Source organism: Glossina fuscipes, unplaced genomic scaffold (assembly GCF_014805625.2).
Source record: "Glossina fuscipes isolate IAEA_lab_2018 unplaced genomic scaffold, Yale_Gfus_2 1, whole genome shotgun sequence".
Taxonomy (NCBI): Eukaryota; Metazoa; Arthropoda; class Insecta; order Diptera; family Glossinidae; genus Glossina; species Glossina fuscipes.
In genome coordinates this window covers 47,264,128-47,290,909 of record NW_023998415.1, presented here as the reverse complement: position 1 = coordinate 47,290,909, position 26,782 = coordinate 47,264,128, and the positions used below count along the sequence as shown (strand labels likewise).

Here is a 26,782-nt window from a genome sequence, read left to right as displayed (position 1 = left end):
AATTAACAATAATAATAATTATTATTAAAGATAAATTCATTACACGTAGACATCATTCATTGCTTTAATAATTAATAATCAATGCGCCCGTAAGAGTGTAAGTCTCTTGGGGCACATAGCATAAGATATCGCCCAGTATTAGACATAAAGGCTAAGATTCAGATGCGAGCATAATTTATCAATTACAAAACGCCCTTTAAAACAACAAGAGCTGAAGACTATTCTGATATGAAATGGTAGCGAATGATAACGAGTTCCATAACCTTACGGCCTTGATATAGGCCGTAGATAGGATTTAGATGCATCGTTCGCTCAGATCTCACGAATTCAATTTTCTCCTATTCCTATTCGGGTCGATACAAGCTTGTGCTGTGCTTGAAATACCGATTTCTAATATTAAGACATGTCGAAAGATCCGAACGCAATATCTGCAGTGAAAATAGTTTATGAAAAATCTGGAGGACATTACATTACATTCGTTTGTTATTTATGTATATCATTTTAATCTATCCGCAAACGCATCTAATTACTGTCGATTTGTAATTTTCAATACCTTAATACGAATCATCGGTTAGAGAGGTTAGTGATAAAGTGCTTTAGTAACAACTTTTGCAATACTTAACATATAATCCGGAAAATGGTATGGCATAGTATGGCAATCGAGATGTTCAAAGTAAAAATTGAATCTGAACACGATCGGAATGATCCGAATAGAATCGGTAATTTAAACACATTTATTAAAGTCGCGAATACAATAGCTTTCCTGATCGATCAGTTTCGGTTATACTCAATGACTGCACTTCCTAAACGCCATTTACCTATGGAAAACATTCCATACTCTACCGTATAATTATAACTGAAATAAGTTAGCGTTCACTACATTCGCTACACATGCTTTGCTATTTGAATATATTGCTTTTTGTCGAAATGAATCATGTTTGCTTATGTATCTGTCTCGGTAATCGACATTGTCTACAGATTTCAAGTCAAGATATTCTTAACACTCTTAAGCATTTAGTTTTCATTTTAGATCAAATTGATTGTCTGTTGATTTTCTCTTTTAGATTACACGCTCACTTGCGTTTACATAATGGTGAGACTTTTAATTGCAATCAATGTACAAAATATTTCACGACTTTGAGCGACCTAAAGAAACACATGCGTACCCATACGCAGGAAAGGCCATACAAATGTCCTGAAGATACTTGTGGGAAGTCATTTACGGCCTCGCATCATTTAAAGACCCATATACGGACCCACACGGGCGAGCGGCCATATCCTTGCGAGGAAACCAGTTGCCAGAAGTCATTCAGCACATCACATAGCCTTAAGTCTCATAAGAAAACCCATCAGAAAGAAACACAATTTCGCCCCACTAGAGAACGTAAATTAAAAACGAATAAAAGATTAATAACAGCTAAGAAATCGTTGAGCGGGGTTAAGAATGATTCGATAGCGTCTGCTGAGAAAGGGAAAACGCATATTTCTTATCCAAAAGATGATTTATACGAGGAAAAAGCCGAGCACGCTGCCGTTAGTGTAATTAAAACCGAAGCTGTTGAATATATCCCCCAAGACGTGTATGCACAGCGTGTTGATATGAAGCGGTCGGGATCGTCGCTGTTGGCACCAAAAGTTGAGTCTTTGAGCTTACCAGAAACGTCACAAGCCTTTCAAATTGCTTATGCGGCTGAAGAAGAGATACCGTCGCCTTGGATAGATTCAGCGATACTGGTACCCAAACCTATTCTCCCTATGGCACCTGTTACGTCAGCTTGTGTCGCTTTGCCCACCGAGGTAACAAGTTATGTGAATTTAACCGGCAATTATTCGAACAGTTTGTCTGACGCTAATGCTCCGCCAACAGCAATGCCGACTACAAACACAAGCAACAATATTGCTAATCATAACGATGCGGTTAATCATATACCAACTAACGTCGTCATGGACGTTGATGACAGTATTAATAATTTACGTAACGAGAACAATTCATTTTCGATTCCCATAAGTACGTTAAATGAAACCCTAGAAGATTCTATAGCTATACAGGAAAATATCGAAGATCTTCTAAAATATACGGATTACAGCAGCGAAGGCGATATTGAAACGGAATCCTTGCTAAATGATATCTTGATGACTATCGACAATGCCAGCCTATTACAAAAAACTTTAGAGCAAGCAGAAGACGTTCCCGCCGATGCTACCGGCCTCATCGAAGTAGACTTGCGTCGTCCTCGTAAACCGACCTTAAAACAAATTACTGCAGATGCTGGCATTTGCAGTTGCACCAATTGCAAATGCGATCATATGAAACATTGCCAAAGTAATTGCGCCACACCGTTAAGTTCTGGTAGTCATGAAGTTGAAACTCGAAAAACTGCTACTACTAGATATTCTAAAGATGAAAGCTCTCGTCGTAAAGAACATGCCCGTAAACAGGTCAGCCGGAGCGAAGCTGAAATTAATCAAAATATTGAGGATGTAGCCATGTTATTGCAAAATCTAGCTTCAATGAGTGGTGGTAAAGCCGGCGGTTGCTGCGGCGGCAATGTTCCCAACACATCTGCGCAAGCAGGTGCTATGAACACAGTAAGTGGTTGTTGTGGCACTATGACTGCCAATTCCAATAATGTTAAATTAGAAGAGGACAATCCTTGCTCATCGAACGCATTTAGCGGCAGTGGTGCAACTACTACCAGCAAAATGCCACCTTCGATATCCAACGCTACAAATAAAGCCATAAAAAATTCGATGTGCACCTGTAAGAGCCCGTCGGAGGGTGTCGCAAATGGTTGTTGTGTTGTGATTTGCATCAAAACGTTGCAGGCCTTGCGTAAAGTTCTGACCCGCAAAAATCTTAACCTAATGCTTTGCCCCCAGAGTCAAAACAACAATTAACTATCAAGATTAAGATGCTCCATGTGATAACTGTTATATGTATGGCAATGTTTTCTTTCTCTACGCCCTACTTTCGTTCTCGTTGTTTATTGACAAACTTATATAAACCAAAGATGTGTATACTAAGTAAATTTGTTTGTTTCGTTGCTTTTTCTTATGCTTTTCCATATAAAAACATTTCAATAAAATCTACACTACTTCATGGAAAAAGTACAAGTTTTTTCTTTTCGATTTTTTTTATTTTTTTTGTTATCATAGGTAAGTAAGCCTTTACTCCGTGAACATTTACAGAATATAATAAACGGAATACTCTAGAATGAAGCTATACATTATACAAAGTAATGCGAACGTAAATGAATTTCCCATTAATTAGGCTACGAATGGATTTCTTTTAAATGCCTTTTACCAAGATCTATAAATTTATATATGAGTATATATATATATATATATATATATATATATATGTATATATATATAGATAGATCGATTTTAATCTTCCCCGGCCGGTATGGCATCTTCAAGGCGTCTTATAAATTTAACTCGTACTTCGGTAACATTATCGCCTTTTAGTTGATCCTAATGAAAGGAATAAATAAAGCAAAAAAGGAAAATGCTGTCAAGTAAATATCTCAGGTAAATGTTGAAAATGTTGATAACTATACCTGAACAAACCAACACTGCACATCGAGCTGAACCATTTCAAGAGCGCCTCGTATGCAGCCAGTAATAATCGCACAGTAGCGTAAATTATTTAAATCTGGTGGTAGCTCAACAAACTCTGTCAACGGATTAGTTTCAAATTGCAATGAAAACTCATCAGATGCTGTCGACCAATTAGTTATTGACGGTTGTATATTAAGATAAATGCGAAACGCTTGTTGTATACGATCCGCGGTTTCACGCATTTCCATGCAACGTGGCGCTGAAGTGCGTGCCAAGAAATCTTCAATAAGCCGCATACCCATATTGTAGCCGATACGCTCCAGCTGCTTATTCACGTCCTCGACGTTCTCCAAATCGCGCAGCATTTGTGTTACTAGAGCTCCATAAGTTAGAGTTAGGAATTCCGAATTCTACGATTGTATGAATGAAGAGAAGAGGTTTTGTTTGGTATGGATGCCAGTGTTTTTCATTTCGTATAGAGTCCTAAGTTTTATTCTATTTTTAGCTACAATTTTTAACGTTAAGCACGCATCACACATGCGGTATAACTTTCGTAATTCTACATACAGCTAAATGTAGAGGCGGGAATTTGATATGAGAAATTGGGCTGGCTATTTAATAGCCGTTATGGTAATATTCGGTGCAGTTTGGTGGGGAGCTATAACCCTGGGTGGAGCACGGGGTGTACTAGCACGTGACTGTTGTAAAGATTGTTGTTGTTCTGATCCCGCCCCATGCTGTTGTTCGCCTTTTTCTTGAGCTGAATGAAAGCGGCCACCCTCGCCACGAATTCGATTCATAGCGTGACGATGGCGAGATTCGTGTAAGTACTTTGAACGCTCTTTAGGAATACGTGATTCTAATTTAGCTCTGGCTTGACGTCGTATAAGAATGCGTTTATATTGCTTCGCATTCACATAGAGTGGTTCCTCTTCTGGCTCATTTTGCCCGACCGCGTCATCAGAATTAGTTGGGCAACTCGATTCCGCCCCAGAAATTGAAGCCGTAGAAACAGTTGTAGATGAAGGTTGGTTGGTAGTAGTTGATGAAGCAACTGCACTTGCTGTAGAATTAGGCACGGCCACTGGAGTTGAGGCCGTTGCAACTGTGGCTGCTGCCTGAGGCATCATAATAATTTGCTGACCCAAGGCTGTGGCTGTACTACTAGGACCTTGTTGTTGAGTAGAAACTGCAGTCGCTATTTGCATAAGTTGTCCGTTAATGCTTATAAACTGTGGCTGTATGGTTGGCTGTGTACTGTTTGGAGGCGGTGTTTCACTCGTCACAGCAGGAGATTGAAAAAATAATGCCTGCCCATCGGGCAATTGCATGAGTTGCATAGGCTGTGACGTTTGATGCGGTTGCTGTAGCATTATTTGATTGGTCTGAAGAGGTATAAGTTGCGGTTGCAGACCAGCCATTTGCTGCGGCTGTTGTCCAATTATAATTTGAGCTCCTCCCCCTGCGGCCATTACAGGAATTGGTATAACTTGTATTTGATTTGTTCCTACCGTTGCATTAGTGGATATACCCGCTTCCGTTACCTGTTGTTGCTCGTTACTTGTATCTCCAGTAGTTGCATTCTCCATTTTCTTATGCTTCTACGAAGTTTACAGTTTTAACATGCCTTACTGTAAAATCGAATGAAGCCATTTTTGAGCGAGGGTGGCCACTCTACGCAACTCTACCAAAACACACTTATCTCATTTGCACCTATATTTCTCTTTTTTTCAACTTACCACTTTCTTTGGATCTAATCTAGAAGCTTGCCGAGACATATTCCAACTAAAAACTTAACTTTTATGTTTTCTTTCACTTAGCAGGATAATTTTAATTATAACCGTTAAATAAAACTGCGAAATTTTCACTCTCAATGCTAGCCTTATCGTTGCTATGTAAGTATTTCCCTGGTGAAGAGAACATGGGAATTCGACACGAAAAAACAGTGAATGATTATTATATTTAAGAAGCTGCATTTTGCAGTTAAAACCAATTTATACAGTGTTGCAAAACTTTATTACGAAAAAGTCAAAATATAAGTAAAATGCACTCAATGACTATGCTGTCGTTGCCAGATATTATATATAACAACAATAACGTAGTATCATTGCGTCTATTTTCATCCGACTTACATACTCTATAAATATCACTAGAACATAAATAAGATATCAAAGATACTGAGAAGACAGTAAAGAAAAAAAAAATAAAAACTAAAGCACAAAAGACTAAGAACAATATGATCCGAAAACCTAAATAAACACATATAATCATATAATATGTGTCTTTCCTCCAGTTTTGCCTTTTTGTATACCTAATCCTTTCCCGTTCATCATCCTTCCTATTGAAGCTTGGCAGTAATTATGTATCTTTTAATTAACTAGCTTTCATATAAAGGGCGTACGTTGAGAACCATTTGGTTGAGAGTTATGTATGGCTTTCGCCATTCAAAATTTGCTTCGAAAAATAATGGGAAAATAAGGGACAAAGTTGACGGTTACAATAATACAATCAATAACAAAACCATGCAAACGTAAATAAAAACTAGATTATGCAAAACTTTGCCTTTTATTTTTATTTTATATCTTTTTACATTGACGTATGAATTTGCCTATAAAATATGTATAATATTTTGAAATGAATTTTTTTATTTTTAATCAGCTTGTCAAAAGTAAACCCAACTTTTTTATTTGGATAAAAGCGGATTTATTCCGCATATTTTTTATTCCATTATTATATAATTTGAAGGTGTAGAAAACATGCCAATTCTTATTTCCTCACTCTAATTGGGAGATCTCCAGCGAAATGTCGTTAAAATAAAATGCAGGAGCTGCAGAAAATAAATTTTGGTATTCTGGGTTCTGCACTTTGTAGTGTTTGCAAATGTGGTGAAAGGATGCACAAATATATGCAAATTCTCCCATCTTCTATGATTCGTATCTGCTTTTTCGCTTTTCTATTAAAATACGCACCGATCTTAAAAAAATATAAAAGTTTAATTTAAAAAAAGAATTTAATATTTACCTTTATATACACGAAGATTAATGATTAATGATACGCAATTTATTATAACCATTGTCGTATTAAAAGTATTAATTAAGCAATTGGAGTAAAAGGTGAAATTAAAATACTATTATTATTATTCTTATTATTACTAATATTATTATTAGTATTATTATAATTTTAGACTAATGAAATAAATTCTTAGACTAAAAAAAAAGACATTGAGCGTTAGCAACACAGGCTATCGGCTCTAATTTAAATAAATGTATATTAGACAATGAGCTTAGTAGTATTAACAAAGTAATATATTGAATTGATATTTTGTTCTGAAGGTGATTGTAGAATGTCCAAAGTATTAATCGTTCCAAATGCAATACTTCTAGCCAAGGGAAAGTTAAGACAGTCGCAGAGAATGTGATTTATAGTGACAGTTTGTCTAGAACTGCAGATTGGGGAGGAAGACTTCTTCAAGATCCATTGGTGAGTTGCAATCGCCAGTAACGAAATGCATAGGGACAAAATACTTGTTTTTTTTTAAATGCAATACGATAACGAACTGTGAATGATATTTGTGATTTAATCTAACTACTTGTTAGTGAAGTGAAGGTGAATTTGTGAATTCAACACTAATGAACAATGAATTAATTTTGTGAATGATAACTTTATTCAAGAAGTAGCATTCGGTAGTTGCTCTGTCATCTTTTGACGATCCGCAAATTTTTAGAAAATTATTTGGCGTTGCATTCAATTACTAATTCTGTCAATAACATCAATTAAAAAGATGTCCGTACGTGTAATAAATGATGAAGCTCATTTTCAGTCGGAATTGGCTGCGGCCGGCATACGCTTAGTAGTGGTTGATTTTACAGCTGCTTGGTAGTTTATTATTTTCACGGTCATGTAATTAAAATTTTCACCATTTACATGTATTTATATAGGTGTGGGCCTTGTCAGCGTATTGCTCCACATTTTGAATTGCTTCCCGGTAAATATCCCAATGCGATATTTCTTAAAGTGGATGTAGACAAATGTCAAGACACTGCAGCTAGCCAAGGAGTTTCGGCCATGCCTACATTCGTGTTTTATAGAAATAGGGTACATTTTAAAGGTACTTCGGTTTGTTAGAAATTGATAACAATTTATGCATTTTAGACGAAAATTGATAGAATTCAAGGAGCAGACATTAATGCTTTAGAGGCCAAGATTCAGGAATATGCTGGTGCTAGTGGAGGCGATGAGGCCGGTGAAGATTACGGCCAGGGCCTAGTATGATCGAATGAACATTGAACTCCATCCAATAATATTGAGATTTTCCGTACTTAAATTTTCAGATGGATTTGAACAGCTTTATATCGAAACAAGAGTGTGAATGTCTTAATGAGTCAGACGATCATCCTTTAAGTCACTGTCTCGCTTCTGAGGGTGGCTATTTACAATCGGATTGTGATGAACAACTGATATTGTCTATAACATTTAATCAAGTGGTCAAAATTCACTCCTTGAAATTTAAAGCTCCAATGCAATTGGCACCTAGAGAAATTAAGCTTTTCATAAACCAACCACGAACCATTGATTTCGACCAGGCCGAAAGCATGACTAGCGTACAGGATTTGGTGTAAATTATTGTACATATATTTTCAGGGAGGTTTTATTTCTTATTTCTTCCTTTTCAGTTTGGATCCGAAGGATCTGGAAAAGGGGACACCGGTTAATTTGCGCTACGTTAAGTTCCAGAATGTACAAAATATACAAATATTTGTAAAAAATAATCAATCGGGTGCTGAGGTAACGCAAATTGATTATGTGGGTTTCATTGGCTCACCCTTAATGACCACTAAAATGAATGACTTTAAACGCGTGGCCGGTAAAAAGGGCGAAAGTCATTAAAGTCTGATCAATAAAAATCTTTATTTTAAAGTAAATAATATACAAATATATTCAACAAACAGCTTTAGTGATTGATTGTCTGGTTAAATGCATAACGAACCATAGCATGCGGAACTTCAGCAAGATCAGTTATCATAAATTATGCTTTGTTTGTAACTGTTTTTGCTGAAGCTCCTCTTTCAGCATATTCCAGGCTTTTTCGGCTTGTTTTTGGGTAAATTCAGGTTCCCATTGAGAGCTGAACACTACGTGCGAACGGGCGACAAGTTCCTTATTTGTTAATTGACTAGCTAGGCGGTCACGCGCTGCTGTTTCGGTTAAATTGTTACGTGCGACTACACGACGTATGGCCTCATCTAAAGGCACTAACATTGACCACACTTCGTGCACTTCTTTGTCCCAGCCAGCCTTCAAAAGAACAGCAGCCTCCAAAATCACTATTTTGATCTCACCTGGAATGATAGGTAAACCTTGAATTCTTCTCTTCACTTCTTTCAATAATTCTGGCCAAACAATATCATTTAATCTTTCCAACTCTTTGGGATTACTAAATACAATTGCTCCCAATTTAGGACGATCAATACGACCGTTATCTAAGATAGATCGACCGAAATGTTGAATAATCTTGTCATAGCAAACTTGACCTGGTTCGTATATTTCATGAGCTATTTTGTCACAATCCATTACGGTGGCCCCCAACGACTGGAAACGTTGCGTCATTTTACTTTTTCCACTGGCTATGTTACCGGTAAGCCCAATAATATAAATTTCTGATGGCAAATTTTTATGATATTCTGGTTGCCGTAAACGAGTGCCTAACAAGTCTATACGTGCATTGCTGGAACTAATTTTACTTTCTTTAGGCCCTTTTCGATCGGAATTTTCCACAAGATCAATGCAGTAGATGTCGAGTAGTTTTAAATTATTTTTAGCTCGAATTTCGTTAATCTTCTCACCACCGCGCAACGTCTCTGAACTAACCACAATCATATCCATGTTAGGATCGCTGTTTGTAGGCCCATATGGATCATCTATAGGTACGATTTCATAGTGAAGAGTAGAATCGATCTCCTGTAAAAACTCACGTAATTCAGAGATTCGCTGCTCCACCGGTAAAATCAACTCGTTCAAAATTTTTGCTGAAATGATAAGCTAAAATTTAAAATTGAATAGACCAATGCGAAGAGACGATTGCTTATACATTTTGTCATCTTTTGCGTAGTAACGCCCACCACTAATCGCCTGCAGGCTCTTAACACAGCTTGCGTAAGAAATATTTTATGACCTAGATGAATTCTATCAAACGTTCCACCCAAGACAACGTTTTCATACACTTGTAATTTATCCAGAGGTTTAGATTGTTGATGCTCGCACAAATCCGTTACAACTACATCATCGGCCAAATAAATGGGTGGTTTCTCGATTTGCAATTGTTGTCGCAATTGCTCGCATACTTCGGTACAACGGGCGTCGGAGAATATCATATCAATTGGTTTAAGTCGAAGACTATCAAAAGTGCCTTGCTGTTTCAGCGGACCCACCAAAATATTCATGTTCAGCTTTTCACAGGAAGTTAATAAAGTTGCACCATCGACGTAAAGTTGTGATATAAAACGACCCCAAGAAGGCACTGGAGTTGCACTACCAGGTACATTGATATGCACATAAAGTGAGTGAACATATTTTTCAATGGCTTTCAAAGTCTGTGGTGTTTGTTTAAAGTTCGATATAACCAATAATCCAGTAGAAGCCATATTTTGTTTGTTTATTCGTTTGTTTAAGAAGGATGGATTAAGTCTGTTGACGATATATTCATGCGAAGAACTTTGGACAATGTCAAAGATAACAAATTTCATTTGCATAACGTCAAAATTGTCCCACTCAATAAATTTTTCAATTGAAGGCAATCATGATGTAGTAATACTGGTACTTGGCAACATTGCCGTAGTAAAAACACGTCACAAAAACCAAATTTTAATTATGCTCCAATTGTGCGGATTATATTTAAATATTTAGATTTTTTAACCATTCCAATAATCTATTGAGTATGGAAGCATTGTACCATCAAACGAATCGCATTTTGCAAGAAATAGAAAAAAATTTCCAGAAGCTGGTGCAAACTAGTGGAGCTCCCGAAAATTATGATGTAGAAAATGAAATACAAATGAGAATCACGCAAGTTAACTCGTAAATTTGCAGACCTCTACTTCATATAAATGATAGTAATAATTGCCGCTTTTTGCAGGAATTGTGATCGTTTAGATGTTTTACTTTATAAAATACCCGCGTCGCAGCGGCAAAATGCAAAAATGCGTGTCGATCAGCTTAAGTATGATGTCATGCACCTGCAAAGCTCTCTTCAGTTATTTAGGGAAAAGCGCCAAAAAAGGGAAGCGGAATTGTCGGAGAGGGAACAGTTATTGAGTCACAGATTTACGGCAAATAATAATGAAACATGCCTAGACATTGACTATGCTCTGCAGCATAATAATCAGTTGGACAATGTTCATCGTGGTGTTGACGAAATGTTATCAAGTGGCGGTAATATATTAAGCAGTCTGGTTAATCAACGTAGTACACTGAAAGGAGCTCAAAAACGCATAATGATTATTGGCAGTACGTTGGGTTTATCTAATCACACCATGAAATTAATTGAAAGACGTATTGTCGAAGATAAATATGTGATGGTTGGTGGCATGATTATAACACTGATGGTCATATGCCTGGTCGTCTATTTTATTGTATTATAGTTGTTAAATTTTTTCTACTGCTGCCCTACGTTGCGTTTATTTAAATCTTTCTTAAGACTCTGTGACTTTTCATAATATATTTCAAGTTACCTTCCAATAAGGAATTTGACAAAGATTTTTATAATAAAAATTTAGCGGATTACTATTAGAGGTCTCAATAGGTACGACTTCAGTTTTTCAATATGTATTTCTAAGCCGTCATCTACCCTTAAATCATCGGTGACGTATTTTTTTATTGATGTGTCCACTTTTCTTCGGAGTTATACTTGAGCTGGAAGGCAATTTACTTTTAGTTGAAGTCGCGCTTGGAGTCCCTGGCTCTTTGCTAATGTCACGCTGTGGTGTAGCAGCCCGTTCCGATTTATCATCTTTACCAGAACTTTTAATACAGGTGGTTCCGTCATGCACTGTGGTTGTGTTTTGATTTAAAGTTATCTGATTATCGCTAGAGTCTTCATTCGTCACTGAATCAGACTCACTAGCTCGTTCGGCTAAAATAGAACAACGAATGCTTACGGAGCGGTCAAATAATTTATATGAAATACCTACGGTTACATATTGCCATCGACGTAATGCTAGATTTTGAAAACAATCGTTCCGCTTCTTTAAACTTTCGATTACGCTTGTCTGCTTTAGAGTTTGTTGCCTTATTGGAAGTTAAATATCTTTCCCAGCCTCTTATAATATTCCCACATAATTGAGTATCTTCTAGGTAGGAACCTTCAAAAGCATATATTTGCCTTTCCAAATTTGCCAATTGCTCCTTCACACGGTAAATATAAAAATTATAATGACTGCTAGAAATTTATAGCTTATTTTCGACACTTACGGATGTTTCCGCCTTTTTCTTTATGAGATCTGCTAACTCTGCTCGAGTATCTAAATTTGTCGATTTAGAATTCGAACTATTTTTCGAGGACTTTCTTTGTTTATTGGACACTGTGTCATTGTTCGATTTAGTGGAGGGTGAACTCATTTTAAAATTTTATTAATAATAACTATTTTCGTCTTACGCAGTTTATAAACAAAGCGATCAGCTGTTAATACACATAAACCGAAAGTATATACAAAAAACCTGAGCTTACCGTATTTCACACCACTAAAAAAAATATGCATAAAATTTTCTACAAATTTTACAACGTTATATATGAAATATATGCAATTTTTCTCCCAACTGCACGGTATTTTTCAACGCTATAAAGCTATAATAAATTCTTCATCATGTTCGCTAAAATAAAGGACATCTATTATATACGTTACAAAAACTAAAAGTTTATTTGTTTATAAAATAGGATAGCTGCAAGCTCAAATGTTTTAATAGGACTGAATACGCCTTCAATTTTATAATGCTATAAAGTGAAACAAATATTTTTTCCCGTGTAAGTAGTAGGTGGCAATATATCTTCTTTTTTTTTAATAAAAATCTAAACGTTCACTTTAAAATTTAAAATATTAACGTGTGCGTACGTGTAAAGTTAAAATGTTACATGAGATTCACAAACAAATCTTACTTTGGTAGTTTATGCGTGATGCAATGTGCAAACGCAGTCATTGTGTTCAGCAATTTAGTACTTCTCGTTCGACGTTGATCAGAGTTTGTCGTACCTATTTAATTAAATTGGGTCGGATGAAGAAAACTAAATGATACCAGAAAGCTGGTCATAATTGTTAAAGATCGGCAGCTCGTACTAGGCTTCGCGCTCTATTACCTGCAAGGTAATCATGCTTGTGATATATAACTTTCGCTTGCCAGTAAGTCGATAATTGAGGAACGTTTTTGTTTGTGAATATGTAAGATTGCCATGAGTTTTCATTGCTTTCATTCTGGGGTAAATGAAAAAGCAAAGAGATATATTAATATTCCGGTTTAGCATAATTATAGCAAAATTTACATTAATACGATACGATAAATTTCTAATGTTTCTTTCTAACCTGCCAAATAGTTTTTTTTTTTTCTTTTTAACAAGTTCTTATTCCACGCAATAGTCGTGTTTTTTTTTCAAGTTAATCTCGATATGCTTCGTGATTTTCTCTAACCAAAACATCTTTTTTCTAAACTCATTTTCATGAGGTGAATTACTGTAGAACTTAAGGTACGGTCGCTTTGAGACGAATATTTTATGTGAACTCACATATTCATCCTATACATTGAAATGTTTGATCTATAATGTAGTTTTTATTCTTCGCTTCTCGTATACTTTTCTTAAACACTTTAATAAGCTTTTAACAAAATATACTTAATGATAACAATAACACTCGTAAAATATAAATGTTTCAATTTATAATAGAAAAAAGCTGTTTTCTTCATGCCTTAACGCAAATTTGTATAGAAATGAAGGTAAATAATGCACGCAACAGCTGATTTTAATTGAATGCGATCAAATGGAGAATTACGTTGAAATTAATTTTCGCGAATACGAATATTACGATAGGCCAAGTATAGCTTTTATTCTGATAACCTTAAATTACCCAAACATAATTTCGCTAAGAAACTGTTATTATGTATGTACCTAACTTAAGTGAAAGATAATGCGACGAGTAAATCTGAAATACTTTTAATATATAGCACAAAAACAAAAAAGATTGCTAGACTCTTATTCAAACTGAAGTCAAAGTCCACTCTTTTGATTTATTGGAATTAACCATAATTAAGGTTGAAAAGTATGAAGACTACGGCAATAAATGCCACAACATCGTTAATACTGGCTTTTAAATTGAGCAAAGGTGTCGCGCGACTAACGCAACCTATTTTAGCAAACCATTACAAAAAGTTCGTTCCAATAGTTGGTATTAACCAAAGTATCTCCAAAAATAGATATTGCAGCAATACGTTTGCAGCTAATAGTAGCATGAAACGTTTAGAGGGGAAAGTAGCAGTAGTCACTGCATCCACTGATGGGTGAGAAGAAATATGAAATGCATACACATACTGCGATACGTTTAAATAAAATTTTTACTTTCTAGTATTGGTTTTGCTATAGCAAAACGTTTAGCTCAAGAAGGTGCCAATGTGGTGATAAGCAGCCGCAAGCAGAATAATGTTGATAGAGCTGTAGAGGAATTGTGTAAACTGCAATTGAATGTTGTTGGTTTAAAGTGTCATGTTGGCGACGCAAAAGATCGCAAAGAATTGTTTGAGGGTACCATACGAAAATATGGTAAACTTAATATATTAGTATCAAATGCTGCAACAAATCCAGCGGTTGGTGGTGTCTTAGATTGTGACGAAAGAGTTTGGGACAAAATTTTCGATGTTAATGTCAAGTCTTCATATTTACTGGCTAAAGAAGCCTTGCCATGGTTACGCAAAGAGAAAAATTCTAACATTGTGTTCGTCTCCTCTATAGCCGGTTATGATGCCTTTGAGGTACCTATTATGCATTGTATACCGATAAAGTTCCCCTTTCTAATTCTATTGTGTTTAGCTATTGGGTGCTTATTCTGTTAGTAAAACTGCTCTCATTGGCTTAACTAAAGCGGCTGCGAAAGATTTAGCTTCGGAAGGTATACGAGTAAATTGCTTAGCGCCCGGTATTATAAAAACGAAATTTTCAAAGTCGGTAAGAAATCTTCGAACTTTTATTAAGCGTTCTTTCAAAAAGGAAGAAAAAAACTAGTATTAAATTCATTTACAATTATAGTTATACGAATCGAAAACGGCTGAAGAGATGGTCTTAGCTAGAATCCCAATGCGTCGTTTGGGTATGACGGAAGAAATGGCTGGTATAGTAGCTTTTTTGGTATCTGATGATGCCAGCTATATTACTGGTGAAAGTATAGTGGCAGCTGGTGGTATGTGTGCACGATTATAATTCCATAAGCATTATTATAAATCGTCTTAAATGGTTATTAAACTATATAATACATATTCTTACGTTGATCTTAATTTAGCTAATTGTTCTGCTATGTCTTTATCAGTTCGTATATCTTTCACTTCTAAATCACTTGAACCGGCAGCCGGTATATTAGCCATTTTACCCGAAATTTCGATGCCAATTTCATCTAAGACTTTGTTGACTACAGCATTAGTTTCTTGTTCGTCATCGGAATCATTAAGCATTTCATCCAATGTATCATTAATCATTTCATCAGTCATTTCCATTTTCATATTGGCCTGTTGAAAGTCTCTAACATTCGCAGCTATGCCTTCCGGTCTCAAGACTTTATTCATTTCGGCCATAGTTTTAGCTGTTGTGCCCATTGCATTACTTAAAGCCACATTAGTACCAATTGTTTTATTCTGGTAGCCAATCGAAGTTATTTTGCTGTTGGCTGCGAATGTTCGTGCTTTTTGCTTACGTATTTCAACTAATTGCTTTGCAAGTATCCGACATACATCACTGTTGCCTTGGGCGGCGTTTTTCCGTATTTCTTGCTCTAATTTTTTCTCCTCCTCTTCTAATTTCCGACGTTCACGTTCAATATCTCTGGTTGCTTTTCTTAGATTCCTATCATTTTCACGCTGTTGTTCCTTTAAAGTCGGAGCTTTTCCAAATAAGTTATTAAACATTTTTCAGAGGTTATGATGTCACTTTGAATTTAAAAAAAGTTTCTCAAGATGAATCACAAATTACATTAAATCAGACCAAAACTCAGACGAATAATAACAATAAGGACAGCTGTTCGACACAAACATCTCTGTGTTATTGTGATCATTTTGTAGAGTTGCTATTGTCAACAGTGCAAATGGTCGATTGAACGAGATTAACATCTTCAAATACAAGTTCTTTTGTATTACATTTTCGTGGTTAAAACGTTTGAAATTATGCTTAATTTTAACCAAGAAGTATTCATAGATATGAGTCATGTTTTCAGAAATGGAATGATGAAATTTGTTAAGTTTAGTAATCTCCGATTAGTCAATCGATTTGACTGAGTAATCATGTAATCTGTGCTAAGATGAATATGCAGACGTAAAAAGATACATGAAGTGACGTGTTTAATAATTCGTTCACTTTTACGTACGATAGAAAAACATTTTCACATAACGCTATTATTAAAATTGATAACTACTAATATTATTAATTATCCACTAAATTACAACCTTTGTTTACATTGTTCTTGTATTCTGTAAAAGAAATTTGAACACTTTTTCTTTCAGTAGTATATTTATTTTTAAGCAACATCACAAATTGTTGCAATGTGTAAAAGCACACGCACTTTACGGCTGCTGATACGTCTTCATGCAACTTGAATTAAATGCACATTAACAGGGACGTTTGCAACGCAAAAAGTTGAAGTCAATGTTTTCTATGGAAGGTTTACTAAAACAAGGTGCCGAAGGGCGCTTATATTTAGGTGAATACAAGAGTGGAAAATGTCTTATTAAAGAACGATTTGTTAAAAAATATCGTCATCCGGACTTGGATCAGCAGATTACACGACAACGTATGAAAGCTGAAAGTAAAGCGGTTAGCAGATGCCAAGCTGCTGGTATATTGGTTCCCCGAATGTTACATATGGATTTGCCTGAGCGTAAAATCTATATGGAATTTTATGAAAATGCTGTAACCGCTAAAGAATATATAGAGCGAGCGGTAAAGGAACAAAAAGAGCAAAATGAACAAAGAGAGATTCTGAAGACGTTGTGTGAGCGTGTAGGAAATATTATAGGATGCATGCATGCTCACAATATAATACACGGGGATCTAACGACATCAAATATTTTAATCAATCCTAAAGTCAATAACAATTTTATAGATTATGAAGTGATATTTATAGATTTTGGGTTAAGTCACTACAACCAAGGCGCGGAAGACAAGGGTGTAGATTTATATGTTTTAGAACGGGCTTTGTTAAGCACCCATAGTGAACAACCATATTTATTTGAATACATATTGCAGGCTTACCGCAAACAATGCGGGGAAGATGAAGTATCAGTAGTGGCAAAATTTGAAGAAGTACGAGCAAGAGGTCGTAAAAGGACCATGATTGGTTAACATACTTCAAAATTCAATTTATTTTTAGAAATAAAAATTACTGCAAACTTATATATGTACTTAATCTATTTTGAGGGTTTGATTGTCTCTTCTTTGAAGGTCGTCTGCAAACTGAGTTTCATCTCCTTTAAGATTTTCTACTTTGATTTTCTTGATATATTTACGTAGCTTTTGCTTACGTGCCAATTTTTCGTTCTTTATATTTTCCAATCCATCTATCGTATCCTCTTTATAATAATCATATGGTCTTTGTCTGAGCTTTTTGATTGCATCGTCTAACTTTAAGCCTAATATACCATGTTCTTCTTGGTATAAACGATACTTATCGCAGAACTTCATATGATTTTTCTTGAACGTTTTAGTTTTTGTCCAAGGACGCTAAAATCATTGGAACGTTAAGAAATTAAATATAATATACAATGGCTAGTAAGAACTTACTCGGGCATCGATTGCTCGGGCACATTTTATATAGAAATTATCCAAATGTCTCAAAAATAAAGGGTTTGGCTTGACATTCTCGTCCAAACTAATTTGCATAATTTCACAGACGTAAGGAAATGAATTGTGTTCGCAACCTTGGCGTAGCATAGCGCCTAAAATTTCAATGTTCATTCTGAAAGGGAAATAAGTTAAGATATATGATATCATTTTTGTTTTTACTCGTTACCTAATTTCATTATCGTTCATTTGTCGCAAAAGCTCTCGTGAAGTTTCCTCATTAGTACAACCCAAAGCTAGAACCCCGTAAGTAACAATATCTGGCTTTAATCCGGCTGTTTTAATCATTGTTAAAACCTCTTTACCTCCTTCGTAGTCGCAGCGCATAGAACGCTTCTTGATAAGAATATTAAAGAAATCTATATCGGCCTTAAGGCCAATTTTGCGTATAAAAGTCAATAGTTGTTTTTCGGCAGTATTGGTAGGCGGTATTACTTCCAACATACTAGTGAATGTTTCTATGTCCGGTGTTATATTACAAGATTTCATGAGTTCTAGGAAACAGCTAAGACCGCCTAAGAGTAAAAAACGTTCATGCGGCTTCTGCACCTCAGCGAGCGATATCATGCTACCTAAATGTGGTCGAGGCGCCAATAGGTTGGGCAATTCCAAACTAGTTGCATCTGTTTGCACTTGCAAAGCCTGGTTTATGGTGGCTTGCGGTTGTAGAGAGGATTTTTTAGAGTCTGTGAAAGGATTTTTAGTTTTTCCAATCTCACTTGAACTCTCATGATTTAATATCGGCAGAGTTTCTTCAGCGGTAGCAACTTGAGGAACATCAGGCCCATCAAGTATTTGTTTTAAAACCTGCTGCATACTATCTAAATCACCAAAACTGCAATCGCGGGTGCAACGTAAAACAGCGTTAAAGGAGTAATAATCTGGTTTGATGCCTGCTTTTAGCATTTTATGCCAAGTAAGTAAGCAATGGCTAGAAAGAAAATTTTTATAAAATGACAGTAGAAATTTTCGCTATGCATAAATACCGAAAACCAAATTCCTGATCACTAGCGCAGGCTTGCAGCAAAAAATTATAAGTTTCTGTTGTGAATTCAAATCCTTTTTCCTTCATTTCATCAGCCAACAAAAAAGCGGTTTTGACGTCACCCCAGCGTCCATAAGCTTTAATCATAGCATTATAGTTTTTAACATTTGGTTCATAATTTTTCTCCAACATTATTTCTCTAAGACGATTAGCTTTATCAATTCCGTCTGTCCGATACGGAGCATTCGCACAAGCATTAAATAATGACGTATATGTGCTTTGCTTTACTTTCAATCCACGCTGACGCATTTTCGTAAACAATTGAAAAGCTTTGCGGGCATAACCTGCCTTAGCGCATCCACTAATTAGAAGATTGTAAATATAATTTTCCGGCTTAGCTCGATCCTCTTTAAGTATACGCTCCTCCAAAATATTGATTGCCTCCTTTAGGCGATGATTATTTAAGTGATCTTTTATTAAAAGGGCGTATTCTTTAGTGCGTAACTTTCTCGAATGCCTTGTAGGACTATTAATATATTCTTCCTCAACTTTGTCACCTGAATAATAATGATTAAAATATTTATAAGCGCTTTTCATATATAGAAAACTATGAAATACCCTCGTCCTCTAGCGCTTCTGTCGTCACAGCATTGCCAAATGTATCAGGATCATTATTAATTGAACTTATGGAATCGAAATGAAGGGACTTGTTCTGTTCTCTTATGTCATTTTCCGTAACTTTGAAATTTTCGGTTTGAGATTCTTTTCTTAAAGTTTCCCTTCTCGACCTTCTGCTATCGATTTTTATTGATTCCACTGGTTTAAATAGAGGCTCTTCCTGTCCCATTTGTAACTTATTCATTTCCCTTTCTTTATCAAAGCCGGCATCTTTGTCATAAGTTTTCATATGCAAGCCTTGAGAAAATATTGCTTTTGTATTATTTACTGTGAGCATATGTGTTCTATGAATTATGGGACTTGTTCTGTTTAAAACACATAATGTTCGAATAGAGCTAAACAGAAATAATCGAATCGCCATTCCTTTTGACACAGTTTTAATTTACGATCGTAGTATTAAAAAACTTACTAAAAAGTTTCTCACAATTTAGGAAAAAACTCCGCATAACCATATGACATTAATAATAAACAGGGTTGATATAATCTGAAGTAAAGCAATCAATGAAGATTCTATGTGAAAAAAGAAAATTATGGAATATTTTTATTTGAAAATAATTTTTTTTTTTTGTTTGTATTTGATATGGATTGGACCTTTTAACTTAAATTTAGATCCATAATCCAGTAACTTTATAGAAATCCATTGATGATATTCAAAATTTCGCGTGATGGTGAAATATTGATGCTTTTTTACTAAGATTTTTTTAATTTTTTGCTTTCTAGGTTATGTTTGACTCTTTATTTCTTTATTTCAATTGAGTAACACGCTGAAGTTGGTTGTGTACACCCCAACGACAGCATGAAGACTGAATTTGAAAATTAAAATAAGAAGAATTTGAAATTAAATAATACAAGAACTTTTGAAATTAAATAATACAATAATTGTCGATTCAAAACATTTGTTGAAATACAAGTTTTCAATTTTTTGGAAACACTTTTTAAATCTCCATAACTTTCAAGATTAATAAAATACACAAAGAAAAAAGAATTCAGAAATTCATAAAACGCAACTGTTAATACAATTCTGAGCACCTCTGTGCACGGTACTACTTAATTTTTTAAAAAGGAATTAGATTTCATCGAAGATGTTGTAAACATCGATAGGATTTTTTGCTGAATACTTTGGATGATTTGAGGAATTGGTACGTTTTATGATATTAGCGCGCTGCTGGTCTTTTGGGAGAACCGGAGAAGCGTACTCCCGTCCTTCTTTAAGATAATTGGAAATGTTAACAATAAAACTATCGCTTGCAGTTTGCGAATCTAATGAACGAGATGATGACGGGCTTTTGTGTTCGATTTCGTTATTATCAGTTAAGTTAATAATTTCAGTAGATTTGGATATGCTTGTTGGCGTCTTAATTTTTTTCGGTTTTGGTGAAGAAGTTTTGTTGTTATTTCGACGTTTTAGCATCGTTTTCTGCGACACTGGAGTTTTGAAAAATTTTCGTTTATTAGGTAACCCCTTTATGGGGCTGCTATCTTTCGATTCCAAAGTGTGCATTGATTGTGGTGTGTTTGCTGAATTTATATGAGCCGTATTTGTAGCATTGTTATCTTTTTCCTGTTTCACGCCATGTGGGAATAGTTCCAGTACTTCTTTCCCTACGGGGGAAGCAATTGCATTATTGCCTTTGTTGCTTTCGTTAAATGATACATTATTTCCATCTGGAAGTGTAAAAACGTCAAGAATGTTTACTCAAAACCGGAATAGTCTTTATTTTCCGTTAAGCATTAGCAACTAACCGCTTTTTTCAGCAAAAGTTGGTTCCTTCTTTGTGCCAGTATTTTCATGTAAGGAATCGGAATCACTAAATATAGCATTTTCGTTGTCAATCGTGTTGATTTTAAAATTCTCATGGAAATGTTTATTATTTGTTAGGCGATCTGCTTCCACATCCGATAGACATAAATTCACTTTGCCAAGGCGATTTAATATTTCTAATTCAGCCGAGGTGTTCGAAAATTCAATTTTCTCTTCATAACAAGCTATTAAAGCGTTTTGGCGCCTAATAAAATATATTCATTTATTACGTGTATACACATATGAAAATTGACTGAATTAATTACATGGTTATGGCTTTGATCTTTATAATAACCTGAGTCAACTTGTAACTTTCATTAACGGAAGATCGGTAACGACCTTTGAATGACATGGTACGGGGACCACAATTAAAATCCACCCAAAATTTATCAGAATTCTAAAAATAAATTCCATAAGGCAAACTTACTTTTTTAATGTTCTAAACACGATTGTAAACTTACCAAAGGTCTATAGAATTCAGTACATTTGTCGAAACGTAACGATTGACAAGTGAATGAATAAACTTTACCTTCATTATATATGTTTAAATTGTGAATGTTTAGAAGTTCTCGAGCCATCTAAAGTTGCAAAGAATTGATTAAAAATGGGATTCGTTTATTATATCCTAACTAATTTAAAAAAAAAAATTAAAGTTTAAAAAAGATTAAAAAATTGAAAGCAAGCTGCTTTCGAGCTGCTTAAACCATATAATAGAATAGATTAGACAGTCAGTTAATATATACATGCATTCTCAAATGATTTGTCGTTGATTGTTTAAATCTGTTCAGCGATGTTTATCCAACTTTTGGCTATTATACCTAAATAATATGTACAACATCAAAAATTTCCTTATCGTCGCCAGGTTAAAAATCAATACAAATTTTAACTATATTCCAATAAATCATTTTTCAATTCTTTAACTAAATACACTGGCCGCATATTAACACGCTCTGAGGGTTTTAATTTTAAAAGTGACAAACAAATGACAATTTAAAGCGGACATATACTTTTCGGCTCGAAAAATGCGAGCTTACATTAGAAGCGTGAGACGTTTTGCTCATTTATAAGTGCATTAAGCTACTTCTTCCATTTATATTTTGGAGCCAAGTATTTTTAGACTTAAGATGGTCCTCATATATTTAGGCTTATTTTTACACCGACATCTGCTTTGAAGTACGCCATGGTGTCTTGGCTGTAATGGTAGTAGTTGAGGGTGGAATGCAATTTTTTTCCAAAATCCAATCTGTGGGTGCTAACTAAAGCCACGTATTCCAAGCCTTATTTTTCTATTTTAATTTTTGCGACCGCAAGTCTGCTCTTAGCAACCGACAGACGAACAAGCGGGCGAACATGATTAAGTCCTACACTAATCAGCAGTAAACAAATGTAACGTATCCCCTCTTTCGAATGTACCTATCCTACCCATTTATATATAAATCTTTGTCAATTTCAAAATTATGTAAGCTACAAGTTCCTTTTAAAATCTTACAGTTTCGAAGGTATCCATATTGCCTTTCTGTATCATCTCGCTCAATTGATTTTCAGCTAAATTTACAGAAGTACCATGGATAGCCTTCAATTCTTCCTTTCGTTTTTTAATATCACATATTTGTAAAAGTTTCCAGATTAACTTCAATGCCAAAACTTGTGTATTAAAATCTCCGGCATGATTGATCGGATACCACAAACAAGATCTGAAAAAAAAAAAACATTTTCACTATGTTATGATCGTACCGGCTGAGCAATTCCTAAACCCACATAACTCCTACGTGTAAATCAGCCAATTTTTTGATTGAGGTTAATTGCATATTTTTTAAAAGTTCATCTATAATTTGAAGTATTGTGAAGTAATAATAGTTAACATCGTTGACCTGGCATTGCAAACATCCAATCATGTGAGTAATAACCTTTGGCGTAGACTTTTCAAATTGTGCGTTTATATTTTCATTTTTTGCGTCAAGAAAGGATTGCATTCTCTAAGAACGAAGTATATTGCATACATTTGTGAGGAAAGAATTGTTAAGAAATTGTTACAAATATTCTGTTTTGAACTCACAACTCACCAAATACAAACGACACCAAATCGTGACAACTTCAAACGTTTTGTGCTCTCCAAACTCTAAGTTTCTCGTCAAGAATTTGAAACCCTTCAGTACTTTACGTAGATTCGACGCATCCTGCAATTCAAGTACGCACGCATAAATTCTTTAAACTTACTAAAGTAAAGTATGAGAGATGTACCACTAGCTTGGAAGTGTTTAATCCATCGGCAATTATTTCAAGTTCATTTAAACTCTTAATTAACTTTCTGTCAAGGTTTTTAGCATCCATCTTAATAAATAAAATTTTATATTTGCTTATTTTGTGTTAATATGAAAATTGGATTGGATTTTGTAATCTATAACGAAAATTGAATGACAAAACAGAAACTCATCTGTCAGAAACGGTTTTTGCAAAAACTATAGCAGAAGATGGTAATACCTTAAGGAACATTAACATTTTTTATGGCGTGGCGATTGTTGTGAATTTTATATCACTGCTTGGTAACACCTTCTTAAAATATAATTATCTTTAGTTCCTTGTTAATTACATGAAAATAAGAAAAATAAAGAAGACATTTAGAAAAAATGAGCACCACTGTAGATCCAAGACGTAAAGAAAAGGTAAATCGTTACAAACCACCACAAAATCAAGGGCAAAGTGGCAGCGGTGCTAATGAAGACCTTACGCCAGATTACATGAATATCTTGGGTGAGTGCCGATCAGAGACTTCAATAACACCTTTGCATTTATTGCTTAGCTCATTGTTTGTTATTTACTATGTAGGTATGATATTTTCTATGTGTGGCTTAATGATGAAATTAAAGTGGTGTGCTTGGTTTGCTTTATATTGCTCAAGCATAAGTTTTGCAAGTTCTCGTGTTAGTGACGACGCCAAACAGGTAATGTCTACACTCTGCAATAATTCTTTCTCGAAATTTCACCTTTTCTTTTATAATATTTAAGGTCTTATCTTCGTTTATGTTAAGCGTTAGTGCGGTGGTAATGTCCTATTTGCAAAATCCCACACCGATGACACCGCCTTGGGCTGCGGTTATATAATTTATTAACTAATGAAAATTTAAAGATCTTGAATAAACTGTGAATAATCATAAGCTTATCTTAATAATTAAACTAAAAAATTTGAAATTATAGGTTTAAATTCATTCAAATATAAAAACTATTGTATCAATATTCTTATTTATAATCATATCTATGTATCTACCGGAAAAATTTTGGGTAAAATTTATTGTAGGATTTTAAGGAAGTAGTCGTCAGATTAATTAAATTTTGAGAATGCAAGACAAAGTATATATTTTTCGATAGTCCATTCCTGTTTCATTTCCGAAGAGGTTTATGCTGCAGGCCATTTAAGCAGTTGTCTTGCTGAAATTTTCCAACTGGTTCTCGCTCCTCTAACTCAGCCATTATTAACATAGCAGTAAGAACGTGGTAGTTTCTGCACTTATCAATCAATCAATTTACGTTTTATATTTATTATGGATTTACGCAGGAATGAAATGAATAATTTCAATGATCAATGAAATACGTTTTTCTTTTTTGTTATTATTATTCAAATTTCCTTTATAATCTTTAGATTATCTCACAAAATAATTTAACAAATAATATTCCTTATCCATTCTAAATTAACAATATCTCACGGCATATATGAATTAAAGTCAGTAGATGTAAAATTATCTTCAAAATTAACATTGCCGTCCATTACAATCAGCTGGTGTTTCCTTTTCCTTTAGTGATAGCTATATTAAAATATGTCTTGTGTTAGTATGCTTTTATTTTGAACAATACGCTTTAAGTGTTTTATGGCTAAGGCATTTCTATTTGTTTGTGTACGAGAATTAAGTGAGACAGAAGAAATGTTTTTCTTTTTTCGTTTGTAAGTTGGAAACAAAGAACATATATTTTAATAATGGCTTTAGGGCTTATCCTCGTTTGTTTATTTTACAATTTTTTCTACTATTCGCGATAAATGAAACATCAAAACTTCTGAGCTTAATATGTGAACGTATTAAATTTCGCCAAAATTATTGTGGCCAGTTTCTGTGGCATGTTGCGATGCCTGCGCCTGGCCCACAAGTTTGATGTCACACTGCAAACATCGTAGAGAGAAATGATCAACATTAGTGAACTGGCGGGAGGATTTTGCCTCTTTCGCCAATTGTTCAGCTTGTTGGTAGACACCCAACTCTTCTACAGGAAATATTGTGGCGGGTGCTCCGCCCTTAAAAGAATTAAGCAAATTGCATTTAGAAAATTGTATGAGCAAATAGATTGCCGTAAAGTTATCATATCAAGTTTATATTTACGTTTAGGTACTTACCACCTCATTTTCCATATATAACGGATCATAATGTATGCCGTCAAATAGTAGAAAAACTCTCAGTCCATAATTTCTATCTTCGCCAAAACGATTAATTATAGCATTTTGAATATCGACAACATCGATTTCAATGCCATAATAACTGGAAAGTATTGCCACTTCAATTGCTCCACCCCACGAATCAGGCTTTTGTATCCAAGCACAATATTCTGAATTCGATTTACCTAGAACAGCATCACTATATTGCTGCGGATCGGCCGCCACTTCTTGAGCAATAATGTGACGCATCATTTCACTGCCTTCGTTATCTATTTTTCCATTCAATACAAAACGTATGCTTGTAAATAGGCAAGAATTATCAGCCGGTACAACACGTTTCATTAAAACGCCATTGAAATTACCGCTGGATCCTGGTGGCAATTGAACCCGACTACCCTCTTCGTCGGCTTCCACCACTTGACGTAACTGTTCTTGCTCTTCCTCTTCTTGCAGGCGACGTGCTAACGCTTCGTCCTCCTCGAGAGACTGTTGGATTGCGTTAAATTCGGGCTTTTCTTCGATGATAAGCGTTTCACCACTGCATATGCCCGTCGATTCTAAACTTCTTTGCGTATCGTGTGTGATATCCAATGGACGCGGTGGAAAGCCGACTAGTATGTTCAATTGTGGTTCGTTAATTTGCGTCATTTGCGCTATACGAGCTTTCAAATCTGCCACCGTCGTCGAATTATTCAAGTCCTTGACAATGAATTGACCTTTTTTCGATTTTAATTTTAAACTAAATGTTGAACCAGTCATTTTGCCTTTATTTTCTGACTGTATATATTTAAAATTTCTTTGTTCCCTATAATTACTACACACGTTTTATATTTGCTGATTGTAATTTATAAGATATTGTTGAGAAATTTTTCTTTTTAAATAATTTTGATCTTAATTTTCTTTTCGTTAACCAAAAAAAAAAAAAAAAACTATTAAAAAATCACAAATTCTTTAGCAGTAGTCTAATGTTGCCAGGAGTTTTAAATTTGTATTCACAACTCATTTACGTTGCGTTTACGTTAAGTACGATAAGATGGCTAAGCTTTACACCAGGTGTTCAAATTTTTAAGATACTACAGAACCATGCCTATGCAGACAAATGTTAACGAGATATTTTTGTGTCATAGCCAACATCTGATTCTGCCACATTTAATTGAATGTGCTCATTATTTTCGAAATTAGACAAGAGACGCATTCTCAATTAAAGTAATATTTCAATACTTTTTTCGTGCTTTTCACTTTCGATTCTATTGAAATAGGAAG

At 34.9% G+C, this 26,782-nt stretch overlaps 13 protein-coding genes across 18 annotated transcripts in view; 6 read left to right on the top strand and 7 right to left on the bottom strand.

Moving 5' to 3' along the window:
• The window catches only part of LOC119645307, an 11,355-nt gene extending 8,312 nt beyond the window's left edge, over window positions 1-3,043 (top strand). The window contains exon 6 of the mRNA XM_038045447.1: window positions 1,065-3,043. Within this exon, the coding sequence (XP_037901375.1) occupies window positions 1,065-2,898 (1,834 nt within the window). The 3' untranslated portion in view covers window positions 2,899-3,043. The remainder of the gene's footprint in view (window positions 1-1,064) is intronic.
• Window positions 3,044-3,345: 302 nt separating this feature from the next.
• On the bottom strand, window positions 3,346-5,506 carry LOC119645308 (trafficking protein particle complex subunit 3). 3 transcript variants are annotated; one of them, XM_038045450.1, is made up of 3 exons: window positions 5,301-5,506; window positions 3,561-3,971; window positions 3,346-3,474 (listed from the first exon to the last, which is right to left on the bottom strand). In XM_038045450.1, exons 1-3 carry the CDS (start codon window positions 5,337-5,339, stop codon window positions 3,388-3,390), a joined length of 537 nt encoding a protein of 178 aa, XP_037901378.1. In that variant the 5' UTR covers window positions 5,340-5,506; the 3' UTR covers window positions 3,346-3,387. The 3 variants fall into 3 exon arrangements, with proteins under 3 accessions (XP_037901378.1, XP_037901376.1, XP_037901377.1); XM_038045448.1 differs by lacking the exons at window positions 3,346-3,474; window positions 3,561-3,971 and adding an exon at window positions 3,980-5,245; XM_038045449.1 differs by lacking the exons at window positions 3,346-3,474; window positions 3,561-3,971 and adding an exon at window positions 3,980-5,192.
• Window positions 5,507-7,230: 1,724 nt separating this feature from the next.
• On the top strand, window positions 7,231-8,483 carry LOC119631835 (thioredoxin-like protein 1). The gene is made up of 5 exons (XM_038024359.1): window positions 7,231-7,437; window positions 7,500-7,656; window positions 7,714-7,827; window positions 7,893-8,176; window positions 8,235-8,483. The coding sequence occupies exons 1-5, from the start codon at window positions 7,343-7,345 to the stop codon at window positions 8,446-8,448; spliced, it is 864 nt and encodes a 287-aa protein (XP_037880287.1). The 5' UTR covers window positions 7,231-7,342; the 3' UTR covers window positions 8,449-8,483.
• An 8-nt stretch (window positions 8,484-8,491) lies between these two features.
• On the bottom strand, window positions 8,492-10,427 carry LOC119631834 (bifunctional coenzyme A synthase). Of its 2 annotated transcripts, XM_038024358.1 has the most exons (3): window positions 9,650-10,427; window positions 9,534-9,587; window positions 8,492-9,479 (listed from the first exon to the last, which is right to left on the bottom strand). In XM_038024358.1, exons 1-3 carry the CDS (start codon window positions 10,308-10,310, stop codon window positions 8,581-8,583), a joined length of 1,614 nt encoding a protein of 537 aa, XP_037880286.1. In that variant the 5' UTR covers window positions 10,311-10,427; the 3' UTR covers window positions 8,492-8,580. The 2 variants fall into 2 exon arrangements, with proteins under 2 accessions (XP_037880286.1, XP_037880285.1); XM_038024357.1 differs by having other exon boundaries at window positions 8,492-9,587.
• A 52-nt stretch (window positions 10,428-10,479) lies between these two features.
• LOC119631836 (probable Golgi SNAP receptor complex member 2) lies at window positions 10,480-11,208 on the top strand. Its single transcript, XM_038024361.1, has 2 exons — window positions 10,480-10,635; window positions 10,694-11,208. Exons 1-2 carry the CDS (start codon window positions 10,496-10,498, stop codon window positions 11,196-11,198), a joined length of 645 nt encoding a protein of 214 aa, XP_037880289.1. The 5' UTR covers window positions 10,480-10,495; the 3' UTR covers window positions 11,199-11,208.
• A 114-nt stretch (window positions 11,209-11,322) lies between these two features.
• LOC119631837 (chromatin modification-related protein MEAF6) lies at window positions 11,323-12,308 on the bottom strand. The gene is made up of 3 exons (XM_038024362.1): window positions 12,028-12,308; window positions 11,748-11,961; window positions 11,323-11,689 (listed from the first exon to the last, which is right to left on the bottom strand). Exons 1-3 carry the CDS (start codon window positions 12,172-12,174, stop codon window positions 11,412-11,414), a joined length of 639 nt encoding a protein of 212 aa, XP_037880290.1. The 5' UTR covers window positions 12,175-12,308; the 3' UTR covers window positions 11,323-11,411.
• Window positions 12,309-13,412: 1,104 nt separating this feature from the next.
• LOC119645262 (dehydrogenase/reductase SDR family member 4) lies at window positions 13,413-15,065 on the top strand. Of its 2 annotated transcripts, XM_038045374.1 has the most exons (5): window positions 13,413-13,700; window positions 13,765-14,097; window positions 14,163-14,565; window positions 14,624-14,758; window positions 14,840-15,065. In XM_038045374.1, exons 2-5 carry the CDS (start codon window positions 13,862-13,864, stop codon window positions 15,008-15,010), a joined length of 945 nt encoding a protein of 314 aa, XP_037901302.1. In that variant the 5' UTR covers window positions 13,413-13,700; window positions 13,765-13,861; the 3' UTR covers window positions 15,011-15,065. The 2 variants fall into 2 exon arrangements, with proteins under 2 accessions (XP_037901302.1, XP_037901301.1); XM_038045373.1 differs by having other exon boundaries at window positions 13,413-14,097.
• LOC119645264 (charged multivesicular body protein 2b-B) lies at window positions 15,057-15,803 on the bottom strand. Its single transcript, XM_038045376.1, has one exon. The coding sequence runs from the start codon at window positions 15,706-15,708 to the stop codon at window positions 15,070-15,072; it is 639 nt and encodes a 212-aa protein (XP_037901304.1). The 5' UTR covers window positions 15,709-15,803; the 3' UTR covers window positions 15,057-15,069.
• Window positions 15,804-15,895: 92 nt separating this feature from the next.
• Window positions 15,896-17,189, top strand: LOC119645263 (EKC/KEOPS complex subunit bud32). The gene has a single exon (XM_038045375.1). It carries the CDS (start codon window positions 16,442-16,444, stop codon window positions 17,135-17,137), a length of 696 nt encoding a protein of 231 aa, XP_037901303.1. The 5' UTR covers window positions 15,896-16,441; the 3' UTR covers window positions 17,138-17,189.
• LOC119645259 (pentatricopeptide repeat-containing protein 1, mitochondrial) lies at window positions 17,172-19,789 on the bottom strand. Of its 2 annotated transcripts, XM_038045369.1 has the most exons (6): window positions 19,708-19,789; window positions 19,239-19,535; window positions 18,622-19,177; window positions 17,805-18,566; window positions 17,576-17,750; window positions 17,172-17,515 (listed from the first exon to the last, which is right to left on the bottom strand). In XM_038045369.1, the coding sequence occupies exons 1-6, from the start codon at window positions 19,748-19,750 to the stop codon at window positions 17,198-17,200; spliced, it is 2,151 nt and encodes a 716-aa protein (XP_037901297.1). In that variant the 5' UTR covers window positions 19,751-19,789; the 3' UTR covers window positions 17,172-17,197. The 2 variants fall into 2 exon arrangements, with proteins under 2 accessions (XP_037901297.1, XP_037901296.1); XM_038045368.1 differs by lacking the exon at window positions 19,708-19,789 and having other exon boundaries at window positions 19,239-19,697.
• A 362-nt stretch (window positions 19,790-20,151) lies between these two features.
• On the bottom strand, window positions 20,152-23,671 carry LOC119645260 (synaptonemal complex protein 2-like). Its single transcript, XM_038045370.1, has 9 exons — window positions 23,581-23,671; window positions 23,341-23,497; window positions 23,163-23,276; window positions 22,858-23,075; window positions 22,589-22,793; window positions 21,561-21,677; window positions 21,366-21,496; window positions 21,042-21,304; window positions 20,152-20,963 (listed from the first exon to the last, which is right to left on the bottom strand). The coding sequence occupies exons 2-9, from the start codon at window positions 23,428-23,430 to the stop codon at window positions 20,365-20,367; spliced, it is 1,737 nt and encodes a 578-aa protein (XP_037901298.1). The 5' UTR covers window positions 23,431-23,497; window positions 23,581-23,671; the 3' UTR covers window positions 20,152-20,364.
• Window positions 23,626-24,311, top strand: LOC119645265 (protein Asterix). The gene is made up of 3 exons (XM_038045377.1): window positions 23,626-23,850; window positions 23,926-24,041; window positions 24,106-24,311. The coding sequence occupies exons 1-3, from the start codon at window positions 23,727-23,729 to the stop codon at window positions 24,199-24,201; spliced, it is 336 nt and encodes a 111-aa protein (XP_037901305.1). The 5' UTR covers window positions 23,626-23,726; the 3' UTR covers window positions 24,202-24,311.
• Window positions 24,312-24,728: 417 nt separating this feature from the next.
• Window positions 24,729-26,442, bottom strand: LOC119645261 (ubiquitin thioesterase OTU1). The gene is made up of 2 exons (XM_038045371.1): window positions 25,481-26,442; window positions 24,729-25,381 (listed from the first exon to the last, which is right to left on the bottom strand). Exons 1-2 carry the CDS (start codon window positions 26,276-26,278, stop codon window positions 25,169-25,171), a joined length of 1,011 nt encoding a protein of 336 aa, XP_037901299.1. The 5' UTR covers window positions 26,279-26,442; the 3' UTR covers window positions 24,729-25,168.
• Window positions 26,443-26,782: the final 340 nt, after the last annotated feature.